At 41.3% G+C, this 17,661-nt stretch overlaps 1 protein-coding gene across 1 annotated transcript; it reads right to left on the reverse strand.

The window, feature by feature from the left end:
- Positions 1 to 1,573: 1,573 nt before the first annotated feature.
- Positions 1,574 to 8,130, reverse strand: LOC105143611 (toll-like receptor Tollo). The gene has a single exon (XM_011052052.2). It carries the CDS (start codon positions 7,687 to 7,689, stop codon positions 3,694 to 3,696), a length of 3,996 nt encoding a protein of 1,331 aa, XP_011050354.1. The 5' UTR covers positions 7,690 to 8,130; the 3' UTR covers positions 1,574 to 3,693.
- Between the last annotated feature and the right edge of the window lie 9,531 nt (positions 8,131 to 17,661).

Consider the following 17,661-nt stretch of genomic DNA (forward strand, 5'->3'; position numbering starts at 1 on the left):
TCACTCGAATAACTTTTGGTAAATACTTTTATGAGGAAGTTTTGAAGATGTTTAGATTTGTTACAACATAACTAAAAAATTGTCATCTTGGTTGCTTGCAGAAAAGAATATAATAAAAAAAAAAGAAAAAACCTTTTTAAGATATAGGTCATTAAATTGAGAGAGGATTATTAATATTTCAGATAGAATGTGTTGAAAGTCTAATAGTGATGAATTATATTTCTGAGATAAATTTATTTTTGAAGAATATGTATATTGTTAATTTAACATCTAAACTTTATCGTAAAGTGGAATATCCTGTACTTAAGTGATGTATTCCACATAAACAGTTTTGTTAATTTTATTATTGAACATATTTTTATTTCTTTACAATCAGTTATCACACGAAATTAATATTATTTCATGATTAATGTTACAAAATTTTAATAATTTAGAACGTTGCAATTAATTTTGTGGAAAATTATTTTTTTTAATTGTGTCATTGTTGTAGCAAATGCGCGTTATGAACTTTCATCATATTATATTGTGTTAAACTGTAAACTAAATACCGCTAATAATACTAAAGTAGATTGTATACGTTATTACAGCAATATCGACACCTATTATAACGTAGCCATTCGCGTCTAGTTATTGAATTCATAATGGAATTGTATCTGCTTATGGATTATCTTGTAAGACTTGCAAAGAAATTATTTTCTTCTCCTTTCCATTTTAACTGCCACAGACATCATAATCCAAATTGTATGATGTATGTGCCACCGACCTTTAACGTTTTATTCCCATGTACACCACCGTCGTCGCCGCACCGGCGGCGTTCCCGTTTTCTGCGCGATAGGAATTACACGATAAATTATTCCGCGCCGTACTTATCTTTTCTTTCCCATCCTTTTTTTGTCTTTCTTTCGAATTACTGTCGTCGTTATTCAACTCGACCGCAATCACAAATCTGAGAAATAATCAAAAAGTGCACCGACACGTATTTTAACCGGGACACGGCGAAATCGTCTGCGACAAGAAAGAATTACTTCTTTTTTTTTATAAGAAATAAAACCAAAGTCGAACGATGTCGTTAGTCGTAATATAAGCGACACAGAACACAAATCCATCGGGCTAAAATAGAATATATCCGAGAATATGGAATTTATATGTTGCCGCTCGCGTAACACTATCGACATATTATAATTGAATATCTTCGTAACACGCATGTACGATGTAGATTTGACTATTGTCGATGCGCCATCGATTGTGTTAAACTACATTTATTGAAGATATCGATCAGCGAGCGATTATATAAATGCACGATACACATTCCTTAATGTCCTTAATTCCGTAATGTTATATGAAAATTCTTTTTTTATTTAATCTGTGGCAATATTAATCACGTGCAGAATATTAAAAAGAAATAATGATTTATTTTTATTAATATTGGTATTTTATATTTATACTGATTTTATATAATATATATATATATAAAAGTAATTATAAGTAATTATTATCATGCTATTAACATCAGAATATTTTGCGATACTATAATTGGAACGGGAACTTTGTAGGATTGATTAAACGCGATAAATTTTTTTTTTTTTATAAAACAAACGTGTTTATTTTTATGATTCTTTGCTGAAATGGAAAGTGGCAATTAATTTAATACGTATTTAACAGACTGTGAATATATAATGCGTGATTCGATGAGCGTATTTACAATAATACAATACAATTAGAATTATACAGTCCTAAACGCGCAATTATAATTAAGACGTATCCACGACCAGTAACGTTCCAGCAGCGCTGGTCTTCGGTGTGCTCGGAAATGTGCATGATTATATTTACAAAATTAGATACAATATTTACAGAGAGTTCACTTACGGACTAATAAGCGTTATGCGACCGTTACTTCATCAACAAACAGTCGTGAATCTTTAGGAACAAGCTCTCGCGAGACGTCTGTCTTTTCTTTCTGTCATTTAACACTTGATGATTCGTTATCCACTTCATCGCGAGTGATCGACGAACAAACGACAGGAATGGCAAAGAGGGATGCGCCTTGGGTCCCAAAGAAGTGTCAGATGCGCGAGGAACTTTATCTTAAGATTTCTTGAGTCGGAATACGAAAGAAAAAATATATTCTCGTATTATTTATAATACATTTTAACCGTCTTATCGAAAATTATTACGAGTACTTGACAAAATTTTATACGCGTGTATTTATAATAATTTGAAGTCTACAACATGAAAATATGATTTCTTCGACATTTCGATGCCCATTCCGAAATCAAATGGATAAACGATTACGAAAGCAATATTCGTATATATATGTATATATCACTTTACTTTTCTCGTGCAACGTTATTTCACTCGAGCATCGGAAAAAAAATATGTATAAATATTTACAATTAAGTTGTCAAACGCATACGGTTATATTGCTAATAAAATAAAGTATCACCGATAAAAAATAAATGCATTCATTCAAGCGTATTTAAAATAAATATTTATAAAGAACACTTTGTATTCTCTCTTGTACATTTTCTCTAATACCGTTACAAATATTATTACAATTGTTCCGCGTGTGTGCTGCTTGATATGAACAATGTTAGAAATAAAAATTATCGATGCGATTTAATTAATGTAATTGCGTCATAACATCAGTTTCTGTACTGCATTTAGCTGCCATTATAATCATTATTCCCCGTGTATTTATCGTAAATATCCAAACCACAAATATTAGCGAATTTACTGACAGTTATGACAATTAATGCAAATCGAAACAGGACGACTCTAAATCAAAGGACTCGTGTGTGAAAGGGATCACATGACAAAACATTTAAATTAGAGACCTATCCATCGTAATGAAACATTCAGTAAAATTCGCTCAGTTGCTTTTGATCGCGACCTAGTTTCAGGTTTCGATGATTCATCATGATTTCGCGTGGCAAATAAATTAGTCAACGTGGAGACGCGCCAAAGAGATTCGCGAGAATTAGAGAGTGCGGATATAGGTATATACATAGGTAAATTAATACCGATCCTTAATTGTATCTCACGCGACGTCTCGCTCGCTGAAATGAAAGCGCAAAAAAATTTACATTCTCATCAATACCGCGTCACTATTTACAAGATCTATACGAAAGGGAAAGGGCCCTTAGAAGGGTCCTTCGTTCCATGAGTTTCGAAACGGTAGTATTTGGTCGTGATTTGGAAGAACATTGCGCAACGTGAAAAAGAGATACCGAGAAGGGAACGAAGAATGACGATCACGCGCGTATCCTAAGTTTAGGAAAAAAGTCAAGCCATTAAATCTATCCGTCGTTATACATTATGATAATAAGCACAAGGCATCGAATCGATTTCGTACGTATATAATATTATGCGCGCGTGCTGCGAACGAATCATCCGCTCGCGGCCGAGTGGTTCATATCGCGGGGCGATCGACCCCAAGTGGAAGAGTTAAAGCGCCTCAGTCGAGGTGACGGTCGATACATCGCGAGTACTGAGGAATACTGTACAAGTGTAGTCACAGTCGTTCTGAAGCGAAGGAATTTTTTACATCTCGATTTCTCCCGACGAGAAACGTCACGATACGGACCGGACGACCGTGCCCCAGCGGGTACCGGAAGCGAGGTGAAGACCGGAAGAAAAAGATGGGGAATCGGTCTATCTCCTGCCGGATCGGAGCACGATCGCCGCCCTTCTGCGCTAGACAAAGTAAGTACGCGGATTGCCTGGATGCGCGGGAGCGAGAGCCTCCCCGGGTGGCGCGGTGGGCACCACCGGTGGTTCCGGTATGGTGCTGTAGAGATGGCTGCCTCTCGAAGACAGACTGGCCGGACGACCGTTACCGGCATGTAACGCGCTGTAGCCGTGTTGATGAGGATGATGTGGATGATGCTGATGATGTTGGTGTTCCGCGCCGCTGTCCTCGTCCTCGGTACGGCTGGACGCCGAGCTGACGTAGGTAGACTGCGTGGGTGTCGGCGTGGGTGCGTGGTGCACCGGTGCGACCAAAACGCCATTAGGCTTGGTCCAAACGTCCACGGCAGCGGACGGCGCCGCAGTGTATCGCGTCGGCGTGCGGTTGCGGTCGTTGACCTTCTTGCTGTCGCGCCGTTTGTCGACCGAGTCTGGCATGGCAAACCTCAGCTTCTCCCAGAACCTCTTCTCGCCCCAGATCACTACCGTGCACGTTTGCAGCAGCAGTTGCAACTCTGGATCTCGGGTGGGCGTCTCAGTAGCTAGTAACACTACCACTCGACGTTTCCGCGAGGTTGGCCTAATGTTCTCCAACGCCGTTCTCAGAGCGGCGCGGAATTCTGCGTGCTGCCACTCATTCGCGAGGAAGACCGGCGAAAAGATTATTACGATGCGTCTCGCGGAGGCCGCGGCCGGTGGTAGCGCCTCCTGCGGCCTGGCCGGCGGTAAGTCGCGCCAATGTAAACAAAGAGCCAAGCCGGCTTGCTCCAATTCAGCTGCAAGGAATCTGGAGACGAAATCTTCGTCGCGCTCGCTGTAGATAATGTAACCGTCGTACAGTCTATCTCTCTCCTCATCAGGCGGTGCTGCCATTTTACCAAGTCGCAGACCGTAACGCGAGTGGGCCCAGAGTCGCACATCTTGACGGAAAACGAAAGCTAGCGCGACAATGAGGCAGACGGCGATCACAGCTACCAGAGCACCAGCAAGCAACGGCACAAAATTACTGCCTAGCAACGGAATTTCTTGGATACCGCGACTCACAGCTTCCGTGGACGGATCACCGCATCTTTCCATTGCTTGGGCGAGAGTCTCGGAACCGTCGCGGCAATACATCTTCTCCGGATCACCACGATGTTCCGCGAGCCAGGCACGTAGTCTGGCAGCATTCGCACACTCGCAGCTCCACGCATTGCCCTCTAGCGCGACCTTGGTGCCATCACCGACGCTCGGCAAGGCCTCCCACGGCCGAAAGTCAACGATACGATTGTTATCCAGTCGTAACACCTCAAGATTTTGCATCTTCTTGAAAGTCGTATTACCCACGGTGGCGATCGCATTATGATCCAGATACAATTCCGACATGCGCTCCAGCTGATCGAATTCGAAGCCCCGTAGTTCCCGTAATGCATTATCCTCGAGATGAAGAACGCGCAAAGCACCGACACCGTTGAATGTGCGATTATGTATCGCTATGATACGGCTATTGTTCAAATACAGCACCTCCAAGCGACGTTTGCCGATGAAAACGTGACTGCTCAGATCACCTAGCTCATTACCGTCTAGATAGATCTCCGTCGCATCCATAGGTATTCGCTCCGGTACGTGTCTATACCCAGCATTGGAACAGTCAACGACGTTGCTGGACCAGCTGTGATCGTGATAGCATGAACAATTGTCGGGACAGGTCATCTCGCAGTCGCACGCATCAAAGTCGCAGCAGTGACAGAGCGCGAAACAATGCGTATCGTATTGGCAGAGAAAGTCCTTCGGGTTCAAGAACATCAGAGGACGCCGCGGTGTGGCGCGAGCATGCACCATTTCGCACGTGACAGCTTTGAGATCCACGACGCGCGGATATTGTCGTAGCCGAGCCATCTCGTTGATCCGTGGCAACCATTCCATGGTGCAATCGCAGAGAATAGGATTGTCCCCGATATAAAACTGAGGAAGTTCCTTGTTTTCCGGTACCGATTGTAAACCGAGGGCGGCGATCTCCAGTTTCTTGATCTCATTGCTGTAAAGCACTACCTTCTCCAGATTTGGCTTCTGCAAGAATGTGCCGGCCGCAACGTTACGTATCTTGTTGTTGTTTAGAAACAGCATTTCCACACTATCCGGCACGTTGACGTCCTTAATTTCGGTGATGAGATTGTAGCTAGCGTCCAGCATCTTTATTCGCAGACTATTATGCACCATGTAATAATTCCCCAGCTCGCTTATTTGATTGGAGTGTATGTCCAGCCACTCTATGCTGGATGGTAGATGACTGTAGTCGAACCACAGCAACTTATTATCGGACACGTTTAGCCAAACGAGAGTCGAGAGACTCGTGAAGGCGCCTCGTATCTCCGTCAATTGATTTCCGTCCAGTCTTATAACCCGTAACACTGGATTATTTGAGAATGCACTTTGTTCCACGTGACGAATGAAATTATTCGCTAGATTAAGCACTTGCAACGCCGGCAAAGTAGCGAATGCTTCACGCGACACATTTTCCAACTTGTTGTCCACTAAACGCAATCCGTATACCTCGTTCAAACCGGCAAACGAGTCGTTATCGATTCTTGACATTTGATTGTTACCTAGATCGAGAGTTTTGAGTGAGTGCAACACGCGAACCGCGTAAGGAACTTCCGTCAGAGCGTTACCGCTCAAAGAGAGATCCTGAAGATTCGTGAGATTGGTGAACACATGCCTATGTAGAACGCGCAGTCTGTTGCTGTCTAGGAAGAGCTGCCCGAGCGCACTAAGACCGACCGTGTGCACCGGTTCGAATCTGATAATCTTGTTGTGCGAAAGCGTTAAGGAATGCAGGCTAATGAGCGAGGCGAAGCAACCGTCGGCGAGCGTATCGATATTGTTGTGTTCAAGCTTCAGAATTTGTAAACTATTCAGACCTTTGAAGACGGACGCATCTATTTTCGTCAAGGCGTTGAATGATAGGTCAAGGACGACGAGACGAATCAATTGTGAAAAAGTGTCCCGTTTTACCCAAGGATTCGTCAATCCATTATTGCTGAGATCTAATTCCTGGAGTTCCTCGAGACTGTCCAGCAGCCCGGGCGCTAATACCGTCAGGGAATTGTTGCTAAGTATTAGCTGCCTCAACTCTCTCGTTTTGGAAAATAGTTCTGGTGGCAGTGCAACGAGTCTATTGCTAGACATGTTGAGGATTTGCAGAGACGTAAGGCCAGTTAGAGCGTGGTCATCTACCGATCCGATTGCGTTATCCTGTACCTTCAGCACGGTCAAGCTACGCAAGCTGCTGAGCGCGCCGTCGGGCAAGGCACTGAGGTCGTTATTACTGATGTCGAGAATCTCGAGATTCGGCGTACAGGATTCGCCCCAATCGGCAAAACCCAGGGACGTGATGTCCTGTAACTTGTTGCGCGTCAAGTTCAAACTCACGATACTTTGCACCGGGCAGAACAGTTCCGACGGTAACGTCCAAAGATTGTTGTTGGTGAGATCGAGATGCTGCAGATTCGTCAAACCGCGAAGCGCATCACGATGGAGTTCCAGCGTCATGGTTGACCAATCACCGTTATGCGTTCGTAGGGATAGACTACGGAGATTGTGTACCAGGGCGAATACACCGCCCGGTAAGTACCGGATCTTGCAATAATCGACATGCAGTTTCGTAAGACGTGGTAACGGCAATAGGAAAAGATGCGGACTGCTGGCTTTCCCACCCTCGAGCTGGCTTTCGAAGAATAATGCATCACTGCATTCCAATCCCAACGATGTTATGGAGTCTATCTGTATCGCCGAAAGATTTCCAATTAGATCAGACACGTTTGCGATCGTTTTGACCTGGCACGCAAGAATCTTTTCCGCGTCATCGTCTTCCTTTCTCCATTCGCAGCCGCTCGGCGCTTGCGAGAGACTTGTGATGCTGCGCCCGTACACAGTACAACGATCCAGCGTCAGGTACAGGACGACGATCATCGACAAGATCGCCGGCCACGACCACGACGTTACGCGACAACGCGTTTCCATCCTGGACGATGTTCCCGTAGTCGCACACCTGTAGCCGAAAAATATTCGCGCGGGTGCTTGAAAAATTGAACGCACCGTCACGCATTCATAGTTGCGGCACTCTGTTTAAACTCTGTACACTCTGTTTCACGCCACGCCACGCCACAAGCAGAAAAAAGCAAAACACGCTGATTTATATTCAGCCGACTCTAACCGATTCTCCCGCCGTCGGCGAACACGACTCACATTAACACCGACGCGACGACCCTCGACCTCGTCATCCGCTCGCGCGAATCGGTCGAGCATCGATCGCTCATTCCCAACGAATTCGAAGGCGATCACCAACACAATAGATGCGGTGGATATTTTACTGTTGCAATGATGACGACGTGATTACGTGCGACCCGGGATGACGGCGACTGCGACCCGGGATGGACGACATTCCACCGCGACGGTCGGAGTGCAACTGACTCCGAGACGGAGTTCACGTTCTATCGACGATCACGGGTATACCCTGCATAACTAGCAGCGTGCGGTTGCTTTCCCCTTCTCTCGGTTCTCCATTTCCACCACCGTTGCCATTGCCCCACCACTAGCAGGATATACCCCTTCCATTTTCTTTCCTTCAACGTGCTACACCGGCACTGACACAGAGACACGGTGCTCGCGAGAACGCTTCTCGACGAACGTTGAATGCCACAGGCGGCTGCCTACTTCTTGCCTGTTTGCCTGTCTGCCTGCCTGCCTGCCTGCTTGCTTGCCTGCCTGCCTGCCTGCCTACCTTGAAGATGCAACAAACCAGCTGACTGACAACATTACTCTGCGCTCTCTCTCCCTCCCCCCCTCTCTCTTCTGTTCTTCTCTCTTCTTACTAGGTAAACACTAAACTGGTTCCTAGACGCACTGGCATGCATTTATCAAATGGCTTCTCTTCCGAATATTCTCTCCCTCGTTTCTTCGTGCGAGGATCTTTCACCCTCGGGCGCCTCGTAACGTCCACGACGTCGTCTAATAGGCTATGAGATATCCCACGGCGCCTGTCGGCAAACTTTTATAGGATAAACATTGTTTTTTCCGTGATGATTTGTTGTTCCTCCACTTCAACGTTTGAACTTTCAACCGGCTGTTTTTGGCTACTCCCAAAAGTATTCAAGACAAACGTAACATTGCATGCCGAAAAGGATTTGTTGCGTCTTCGTTGCGAACGTGAGTGGATTTCCCGCAAAAGTTTCGAAACAGATATGCTCAACGCGTATATTTTCAAAGTTTCAGTTTGGACATGCGAACTTGCATGCGTGAGTGCATTTGCTACGCATTCAGTGTCAGTTTTAATCAGATTGCCCGCGTATGCAGGATAACCCATAACTTCGGCTACTAGATTCGATAAATCAAACTTGGTTGATAAATTATTAATTAATGGATTTGACAGCTGAACAAAATGGATATTGGTCAATTAGTTTGCGTGGAATTAATATTATATTTAGATAAAATTACATCACATTGTTATATTTTTATAAAAATTTACCCGGAGTTAATTTAAAAGTAATATGTACAGCATCTCTTAGGAAAAAAACAGCTGCGTTATTCATGCATAGAGAGTAGTTACCCCTAAAAGTAGGTGAGACCTTTAACGCCATCTGCATTTTATCTAGATAACTAACAAGCTTTTAGATCAAACTAATGCTCTTACCTAGATTTTAGAGATTACACATAAAAAGATTTAAGTAATTAAAGGGATTATTCTAAAACATATAGTTTCTGTCAATATCTTTGTTATTTACTTTATACTAATAGTTTGATGAGTTTTTACAAAACCTTCAAATTTAACAATTTTTGAAAATTTCTTTAAGTATTTTAATTATTTTGTTTTTAAAAATAATTCAAACGTTCGATCTCAATACTGAATCATTACTAACAATTTATTCTCATTCTGATATCAGGCAAATTTAATTTAATCTGCACATCTTAATGTTTATAGTGAAGAATTGTTGTAATTAGTTTTAAAAGGATATAATAATTCAAATACAATTAATATGATATTCTGTAAAAGTAGTACATTTTCCTCGTCACATGGAAAAAAATCATTTTAATAGCTTTTAATAGAGATTTCAATATTAGATTAAAGTCCATTACGTCTCATAGCAATTCTATTTGGATTTAAAAAAAATCTCGTGCGTACATTCGGAGCTAAAGAGGAAATCGTTAATTGAAAGATTAGTATTGCTGCGCGCACGATGTATTAATTGCACATCTCTTAACGTCTAACTTTTCCTCAAACTTATTGTAAACGACGGCTACTCATCTGTCGTTGTAAGAGTGTATAAGATGATGAATCACGCAGGTATACTAGATGAGCGTACGGGATTATAAATTCAAAGTCGTACTGCGCGTGTACTCACGATGACGGATGGAGGCATTCATGGATTTAAACATACGGGGTTTCCACACTTCATTATGTATTTACGGCTTGTCAGCGTGATATCATTTCCCTGTCAGTCCTGCTGAGGACTAAACCGCCTCACGTCGCAATTGGAATACTTTATCAGTGTGACTGAGTGTATACGGGGCACACCTCCCTTCCTCCTGACGGCTAAACGTATCGTTCCTCACGTTCCTATTACGTGCGTTATTTTCATTTAGCGTGATCCAAGTACAAAGCGCACGATCTCTAGGGTTATCTGAATCTCTTTAGCCGTTTCGTAGTCGTAAGAGTGGCACGTAGCATATCGATTTTTTTCTTTTTTGTAAAATACAATTTACAAGATTAGAAAACCTTAGATAAAGTAGTAACATCTATTTACTTAACGCTCTAAGCGAAATAATGTTAAAATACATAAACCGTTCAAGAGAGTATGCACCAACACCAAGGAAAGACTCGTAGTTATACTCGTTCTCTTTCTCTCTCTCTCCCTCTCTTTTTTCTCTCTTTTTCTTTTCGTGGAAATACCGGAGAAATAATTTAGGCGATAGACGACGAAGTCTTTGAGTTGTCCGCGAGAGAATGAAAGATCTAAATAACCGTGCAGCCGCTCCTAGGGAATCTGTGAGGGAGAGTCCTTTCTTCTCTCGCTCCGGCAGTGTACTATCTGTTGAAATTTATGCTCGCACTAGTTTCATGCAAGTATAAAGAAAAAGTAGCAACCGAGTCTTTGAATGGACTGTTCTCTTATTTGAATAAATATTTTTTTGCTGCATCACGCGTGTGAGTTCATTTCACAAAAATTAAACGTCGTTGTTAAATGACCGAAAAGGGCTATTCTAAGAAAGGTCTTCCTACAAAACATCGGCGATGAGATGGATTGTTACATAAATTATCATTCGTTACGGTTCGTCGATTAGGAATATATTATAATTTGAGACCATAAGATCATTATCGAAAGAAAGGAAAGAATCATTCTTTAATCTAAGCGATATAGAATATATATTATTGGAAAGTGAAGTTGGAAAATGCATTAAAAAGTTAACTTGGATAATAAAGACAAATTTTGATGTACGCTCTACTTAATATTTGAGAAATTAGTAATTAGTGAACGAAGAATTTTCTCCTTGAAAATATTTTGCTTTATTTAATCAATAGTTGGAAAATAGATAACCAAAGTCCAGCTTATATGAATTTCCATTTTGCATTTCATGGTGTCTGTAAAGGTGGCTTTCCGAAACGTGAGTCGGCTTCCGATCTTCTGTGAAAAAGCGAAAGAAGAAAATGTTGTGGAAAGGAAGGCTTGTGACAAATCCTCTTCGATATGTAGGTACGAGAATTCGGAAAGAGTGGCGAATAAGCATCCAGTAAAAACCGATAATCGAATTCATGAACGGGAGAGTCGTATCTTCCTTCGGAAAAGCGCAGATGACATTGTTCATAGAAATTTCTTCGTTTCGAACAACAGAATCGCTCATTGCCTGTACGTTTGTTCGTAGTGACATGAACTGCGACGTCTATCGACGACGGAAAGCGTCCTCGCATCGTCGCCCGCACTTTCACTCGAAGAATGAATTCTCCCATTCTCCAGAGGAGGAGGTCAGCTAGGGTCAACAACGAAAACTGTATCGCCTCACGAAACGCCATGGGCATTAGCATACGAACGAAGGGCGCGCCGCGTGTCCGAGAAGGCCAGTTGAAATGAACGTACGGACGGATGGACGGGAAGACGAAGAGGTAAGTAGGTGACCACGAAGAAGTTGACGTTTCTCGTGCATGCACCGTGCATGCACGCCGGCTGGCCTCGCAGGCGGAGCTTTCGCGCTGGAAAGACCGCCTGCAGACCGCCCCAGTGTGTTTCGTTTCATCGTCGTCGATGTGGCGTGCAAGAAGGTCGGCGAATAAACGCGCTCCCGGATGGCGGTTAACGCGGCACCGACCGGCCGTGTTTACCGTAGTTGGAAAACGTCGGCGTCTCAATGGCGAGTTCCTGTACGGGACCACGTTTAGTCTTCCCATACACGTAGCGTCTGTGGAAGGATATCCTACAGCGGTATGGTAAAAATGGTCGAGATGGTTTGCCAAAAATAAATTTACGATAGAGAATACGTGATTAGTAACGGTAAAGACTTTTACTCGTTCAAAATGCGGCGTTGATGCGTCTCCACAAATACCAATACTCGGAAATATTAGGACATCCATTCAAAAAGAGAGCAGTTAAAAGTAATTTGAAAAGCGTAGCCAAATCTGTCGAACAACTATCGTAATTCTCTCTGAGAGAGAGAGAGAGGGGGGGGGGAGGGGGCATCATAATTTTGCGAAGGTCATAATGACAGCTAATTTTAACAATGGTTTCATTAATAAACGTCTTCTAAATCTAGATATCCTGCATTCATGGATTTCATTCTGAAGGTATTGATTTATTCGCTTCTAATTCAATTATGTAACGCAATTATATTGTCATTATTCGCTTTTTTATTATCTCATGCATTTATACAAATTATTTACACGTTAAATTATTCGCATAAATTATTCACCGGTATGATATGGAATATTAATTTTAAGTGACGTTTGCAACTAGTTTAATAGGATTAGTTATCATTAAACTGAAGATGCATAAGCGGATATGTTATTATTGCTAATTACATCTTTGATTTATGAACTTTGTAATCAATCAGTTATATCATGCGAAAATCAGCGTAAATATGCAACATATATGAAATAGTTTTTGTTCGGTAAAAACCTAAGTCATAAATCATTTTTCAGACTTAACGTTCATTTCATTTCGTAATCCATTGCTGTAGACATTATCTTGATGAAGCTCTCCTGTCTGCTTCTCTCTTGTTCTGGTCTTATTATGACACTCAGACCTCGACGTAGTCTTACGCAACGCGAAATATCGGCAGTCCAGACTGTATGGAATGTTCGGTTGGGAAATCGGCTGCAAATATAAGATCTCGTCTCGAACAGACTGAAGTTATAGTCGGATATTGGTAACGGAATCTTCTTCAGCTATAATGAGGTCACAGCCACAGAACGCCGAAGTACCTTGAAGGTATTATGAATTGATTTTGAAGATCGCCCACGGCGACTTCCTGCCAATCGATTGTAAGATTTGCCGCGAGTTTCGGAATGTTCCGGGATATTTGAAAATTTCAGATAATCTCAGAAATTCTTGGCGTGCCCGATAAGTAAATTTCCTATTATAGATAGTCGCCAGCAGCTATCCTGGAAATATCCGGTGGCTTGAAGCTAACAATTCAAGGACACGAGATATTTCTTTCGCAATCTTTGTTTTTTTTTTTTTTGTGAAATATAATAATATTCAGGATTGGCAAAAAATAATGTTTTTTTTTAACATGTTTTTAATATTTCATACGTGCTTTAATTTTTAAACATGTTTGAAACATGTTAAAAACATCAATTAAGCACGTTTTAAACAGTTTGAAACGTGTATAAAACATTTTTGTCAACCCTGATGATATTGCATACGTAATTTTTCATTTTTGAAAATGAAATACAAAATACACATATTAATAAGAATTTATTAATGATTCTCGTGGCTGCATTAATGCTTTCAACCTTCTCTGATACCTAGTACATCTTGGAGTGCGTGTCTCATTCTAGATATCTCTAATAGCTTTAATACCAATTCCTGCGAACCGCTAGACCCTCGCCAGATATTCAGAGATACCATGACCATTTGACAAGGTACTGTGGCAAGTCGATCAGATATTCGAGAGCCTCGAAAGCCGTATATCTCACGGACACCCATTTCGAAGGATTGACGTACATATACGCGAATCGGGTCGGAATGTAATCGCGACGAAGCGAGCCCCAGAATAGGCGTTTTCCATAGCCGAGATTTCAGGAGGCCTAGTATCCCTAGTAAGGGAGGCCCCTTCCTTCGTTGTTACGCACAATGTGACGCCTTAAATCTTCCTCGCCAATGTAGATTTGTACATACACGCACGTGGACTTGCATTGGCGCGATCTCGAGGGGTGTATTGCGATGATGCCCTCCACGAATCAAAACGTGCAACGAGTTGTCCGTGTCCCTCGAGATATTTCACGGGGTGCGGAATGATCGTTACACCCCGTCGGGAAGCCATTAATCCGACACCCGGTATGGTATCTCGCAATCCGGCTTGCTGTCGACGGCGATGTAGCGTTTACCGATTCGTATCTCTTTCGCTGCCAGCCCACCAGTTATGTGACGTTTCTTCATCGCGGCAGCTATGCGGGACGTCCGAGGAATTCGACTAAATTTCTCGTTCGATATGCAAAGTCGTTGAACTTGGCGTTTTTACGCGAAACGAAGAATATCACAATAGCGCACATCTCGCAGGCACGCGATATATCGTTCTTCTGGAAACATTTTCTCATCCGTTAGCTATGTCAAATTTTAATAAACATAGAAGAATGCAAATGATTTTTGAGATTTGCGTATACATGATTTTCACAGTAATAATAATATTAATATTCTTGTAATAGATATTTATAACATAACGACAGTGATAACATCACCGTTATATTAAGATAATTTTTGAATGTATTATAGTACATGAAATTTAAAACACCTAGAAAAATAATATAGCTTCATTGGAAGTATTATAGTGCAAAAAAATATACATAAATTATTGACAAAATGCTCACAAATTTGCTTAAAAATATTGCAAATTAGTTTTGTTCTTTTAAGCTTTCTTATTTTTTTAATACTTTTTAAAAGGGGGGAGGGGGGAGAGAGAGAGAGAGAGAGAGAGACGTGTTACACAAATTTTTCAAATTGCACCTTATTCAAATTAATTGTTCATGAAACATAATTGACATTGAAAATGTTTTATGCTGTGACATCTTTAAAAAATTCGGAACTATAACAGATGAGATCGATAGTGATCATGTTTTGTAAACCGCGCGTAATTGTTACCTGTAAAATGCAAATTTCTCGATGACGGCCGAGCGAGCAAAATTACATTCCGGAGTATTGCACGCGCCATGCGAATGCGCACGTTTACGATACGGTAATTAAAGCGACGGTGGAATGATTATGAAAATAATTGTGACGATCCCACAGCGAGATTTTAATTAAGCTTAATCCACAAATTCACGTTTACAGTGACAAAGGCTTGTTAGTGGCCGCCTATAAAATATATTAACGAGCTAATAATATACCCGTGAATTGGGTCTGCGGTGTAATTAAGATAAAAAGCCCTAAATGCAGTGAAATCGATAACGCATCGTGATATTTCCCGTCAAGTGCCTGCGTTATCCGTTCGCGTAATAATACGAGCATGATAGGGGCATTATCAAAGATGCGGTCCATTATATAAATTAAGTTTTACGATCGCTCGAATCACTTTATCATCGTGAATTCGCTCGTGATAATTCTACAGTAATAGTCGCGTGGGAGAGAAAAATAAGGAAATTTACGAACACATCGCGTACATATATGGAGGAATTCTACATAATTTAATTTATAAAACTGTTGGCACACGATTCGTTTCCAACAATGACGTACTACTCAATCCCGACAATTTCCGCAAAAGTTCCATTAATTTATAAAGGCTAATTAATTACATTGACTCGTTACGAGAAATTTATAGACATTGTGAACTTTTAGTTTACATTCTAAATCGAATTATGTATCAACTACGAACCCGTATTAAATTCAACTTCTCGGCTTCTCGTTCTACCTCCAACGTGGAGAACGTCCATTCAAGTGATCACGTAATAATGTCTTATATCGGATTGCCCGTAGATTTTTACGAGCCAATCCACGCGATTGGCCCGCGATATTCGATAAAAATTCAAAATTCTTTTATCGATCTTGATTCTGTACAATACGAACCCGTATCGCTCGACCCGATCTATCACGAAACATCGGACGACGCCGAATTATAGTCGCACTATACATATGTAGGAACGACAGTTTTGAAGTATTCCGAAAGTGGTCCGACTGAATGAAAGAGAGAGTGAGAGAGAACGAAGCGGGAAGCCGTTGTTACGCTGCGGGGTATACCGACATCCCGCAGTTCTTTAAGGCGAAACTCACCGACAACAGCGACGGCGGGGAACGTGTCAAAGTAACTTGCACGTTGAGCCCCCGTCGTCTCGACTGTTTTCCTCGTCCCGCTTCCGGCCAATATAGAACGAGAGCTTTCGGGATTCTTCAAAAAATGTCCCCCTTTTGATGGGGACGGGGAAGGGGTGGCACAAACCCTATACCTACCTTTCGCGCCGTCTGCCACAAGGGCTTCTTCTTCACGGAGTATTCTCGCAGTTAATGCGCCGCACGTGTATGAGCGTGCTATTGCATTCTTTAGAATACATTACCATCTTTTTTATCGCACCACCCACGCCCGACGTTGATCGGATCCTATCCTATCATGTGCAGCGTCGGCAGAATATTGCAATATGGCTTGGCGCGGCGTGACGCCCTGCTGCCGATAACAAAGCCGAATTTAGAAAGATACACCCGGCCGGATATGAGCGCGCACGTGTTTACCTGGTCAATCGATTCTCTCGCCGTTTATATCCGTGGCAGTTATAAACTCGGCGGAATGCTGCTATTTTCGGACGCCGGATGCCAAAGACGATGGCCGATTGTTGCGCGCGGAAATGCACTTTCACCCCGGAGATATGGGCCACCGTCCAATCGCCTTCAGGAATACATTACCATTTTTTCCTCCCGGGAATCGGATCGGCTTAATCGATTCTCCGCCCGCACATTGCTGCAATATTTGTCTGACCTATGAAAAAAAAAAAAAAAAAAAATTGAGTGAGAAAACGTTGTGACATATCTCCTGTATGTTCCACAAATTACAATAACTGTATTTTGTTCATCCTGACTTGCAAAATGAGAAATTTCATTAAAAAAATGAATAAAATTAAAATCATATCAACAAGAGAAACCGACATCAAATGATTGTACTAAAAATAAGTATATCAATAGTATTATTTTAATTGAAAATATTTTTGTTAATTTATAATAATATTATTAAAGAAACAAGTAAAATTTTATTAAACCAAGTGCATAACGTATTTGTTTTATTTATAGCGTTATTAAATTAACAAAATTATTTTCCATTAAAATAATGCTGTATTGATATAACATTAATTTTTTAATAAGTAATAGAGTGAATTTATTAAATAATATGGAATATATACGTTTCGATTCTCTCTTTTTCTCTCATTTTTAGATTCTCTTCAGTGCATAGTTTAAAAATAATGAAATATTTGAAAAAGATATATAGCTGGCATATATAGCTTTTGTAATTTAAATTCAGAAAACAATCGTGATAAATTAAACGTGTGGTGCGTAATCAAGTGATTTATGTGATAAACATCGCGATTATCCAAAAATAAAATTCAAATCAAATAAGAGTATTTCAATAATACTTATCCCGATTTAAAAAGTCAACTATAATATTTAAAGTTTATAAATGAAACGCATCTTAGAAATAAATTATAACGTATACAAATTATAATTGATAAAATTACATATAGACAAAAATATAAGATGTATACGTATGTTAGCCTTATGGTTTACTTTCTACAGAGTCTAAATTCATTTT

This window comes from Acromyrmex echinatior, chromosome 2 (assembly GCF_024713525.1).
Source record: "Acromyrmex echinatior isolate Ae372 chromosome 2, ASM2471352v2, whole genome shotgun sequence".
Taxonomy (NCBI): Eukaryota; Metazoa; Arthropoda; class Insecta; order Hymenoptera; family Formicidae; genus Acromyrmex; species Acromyrmex echinatior.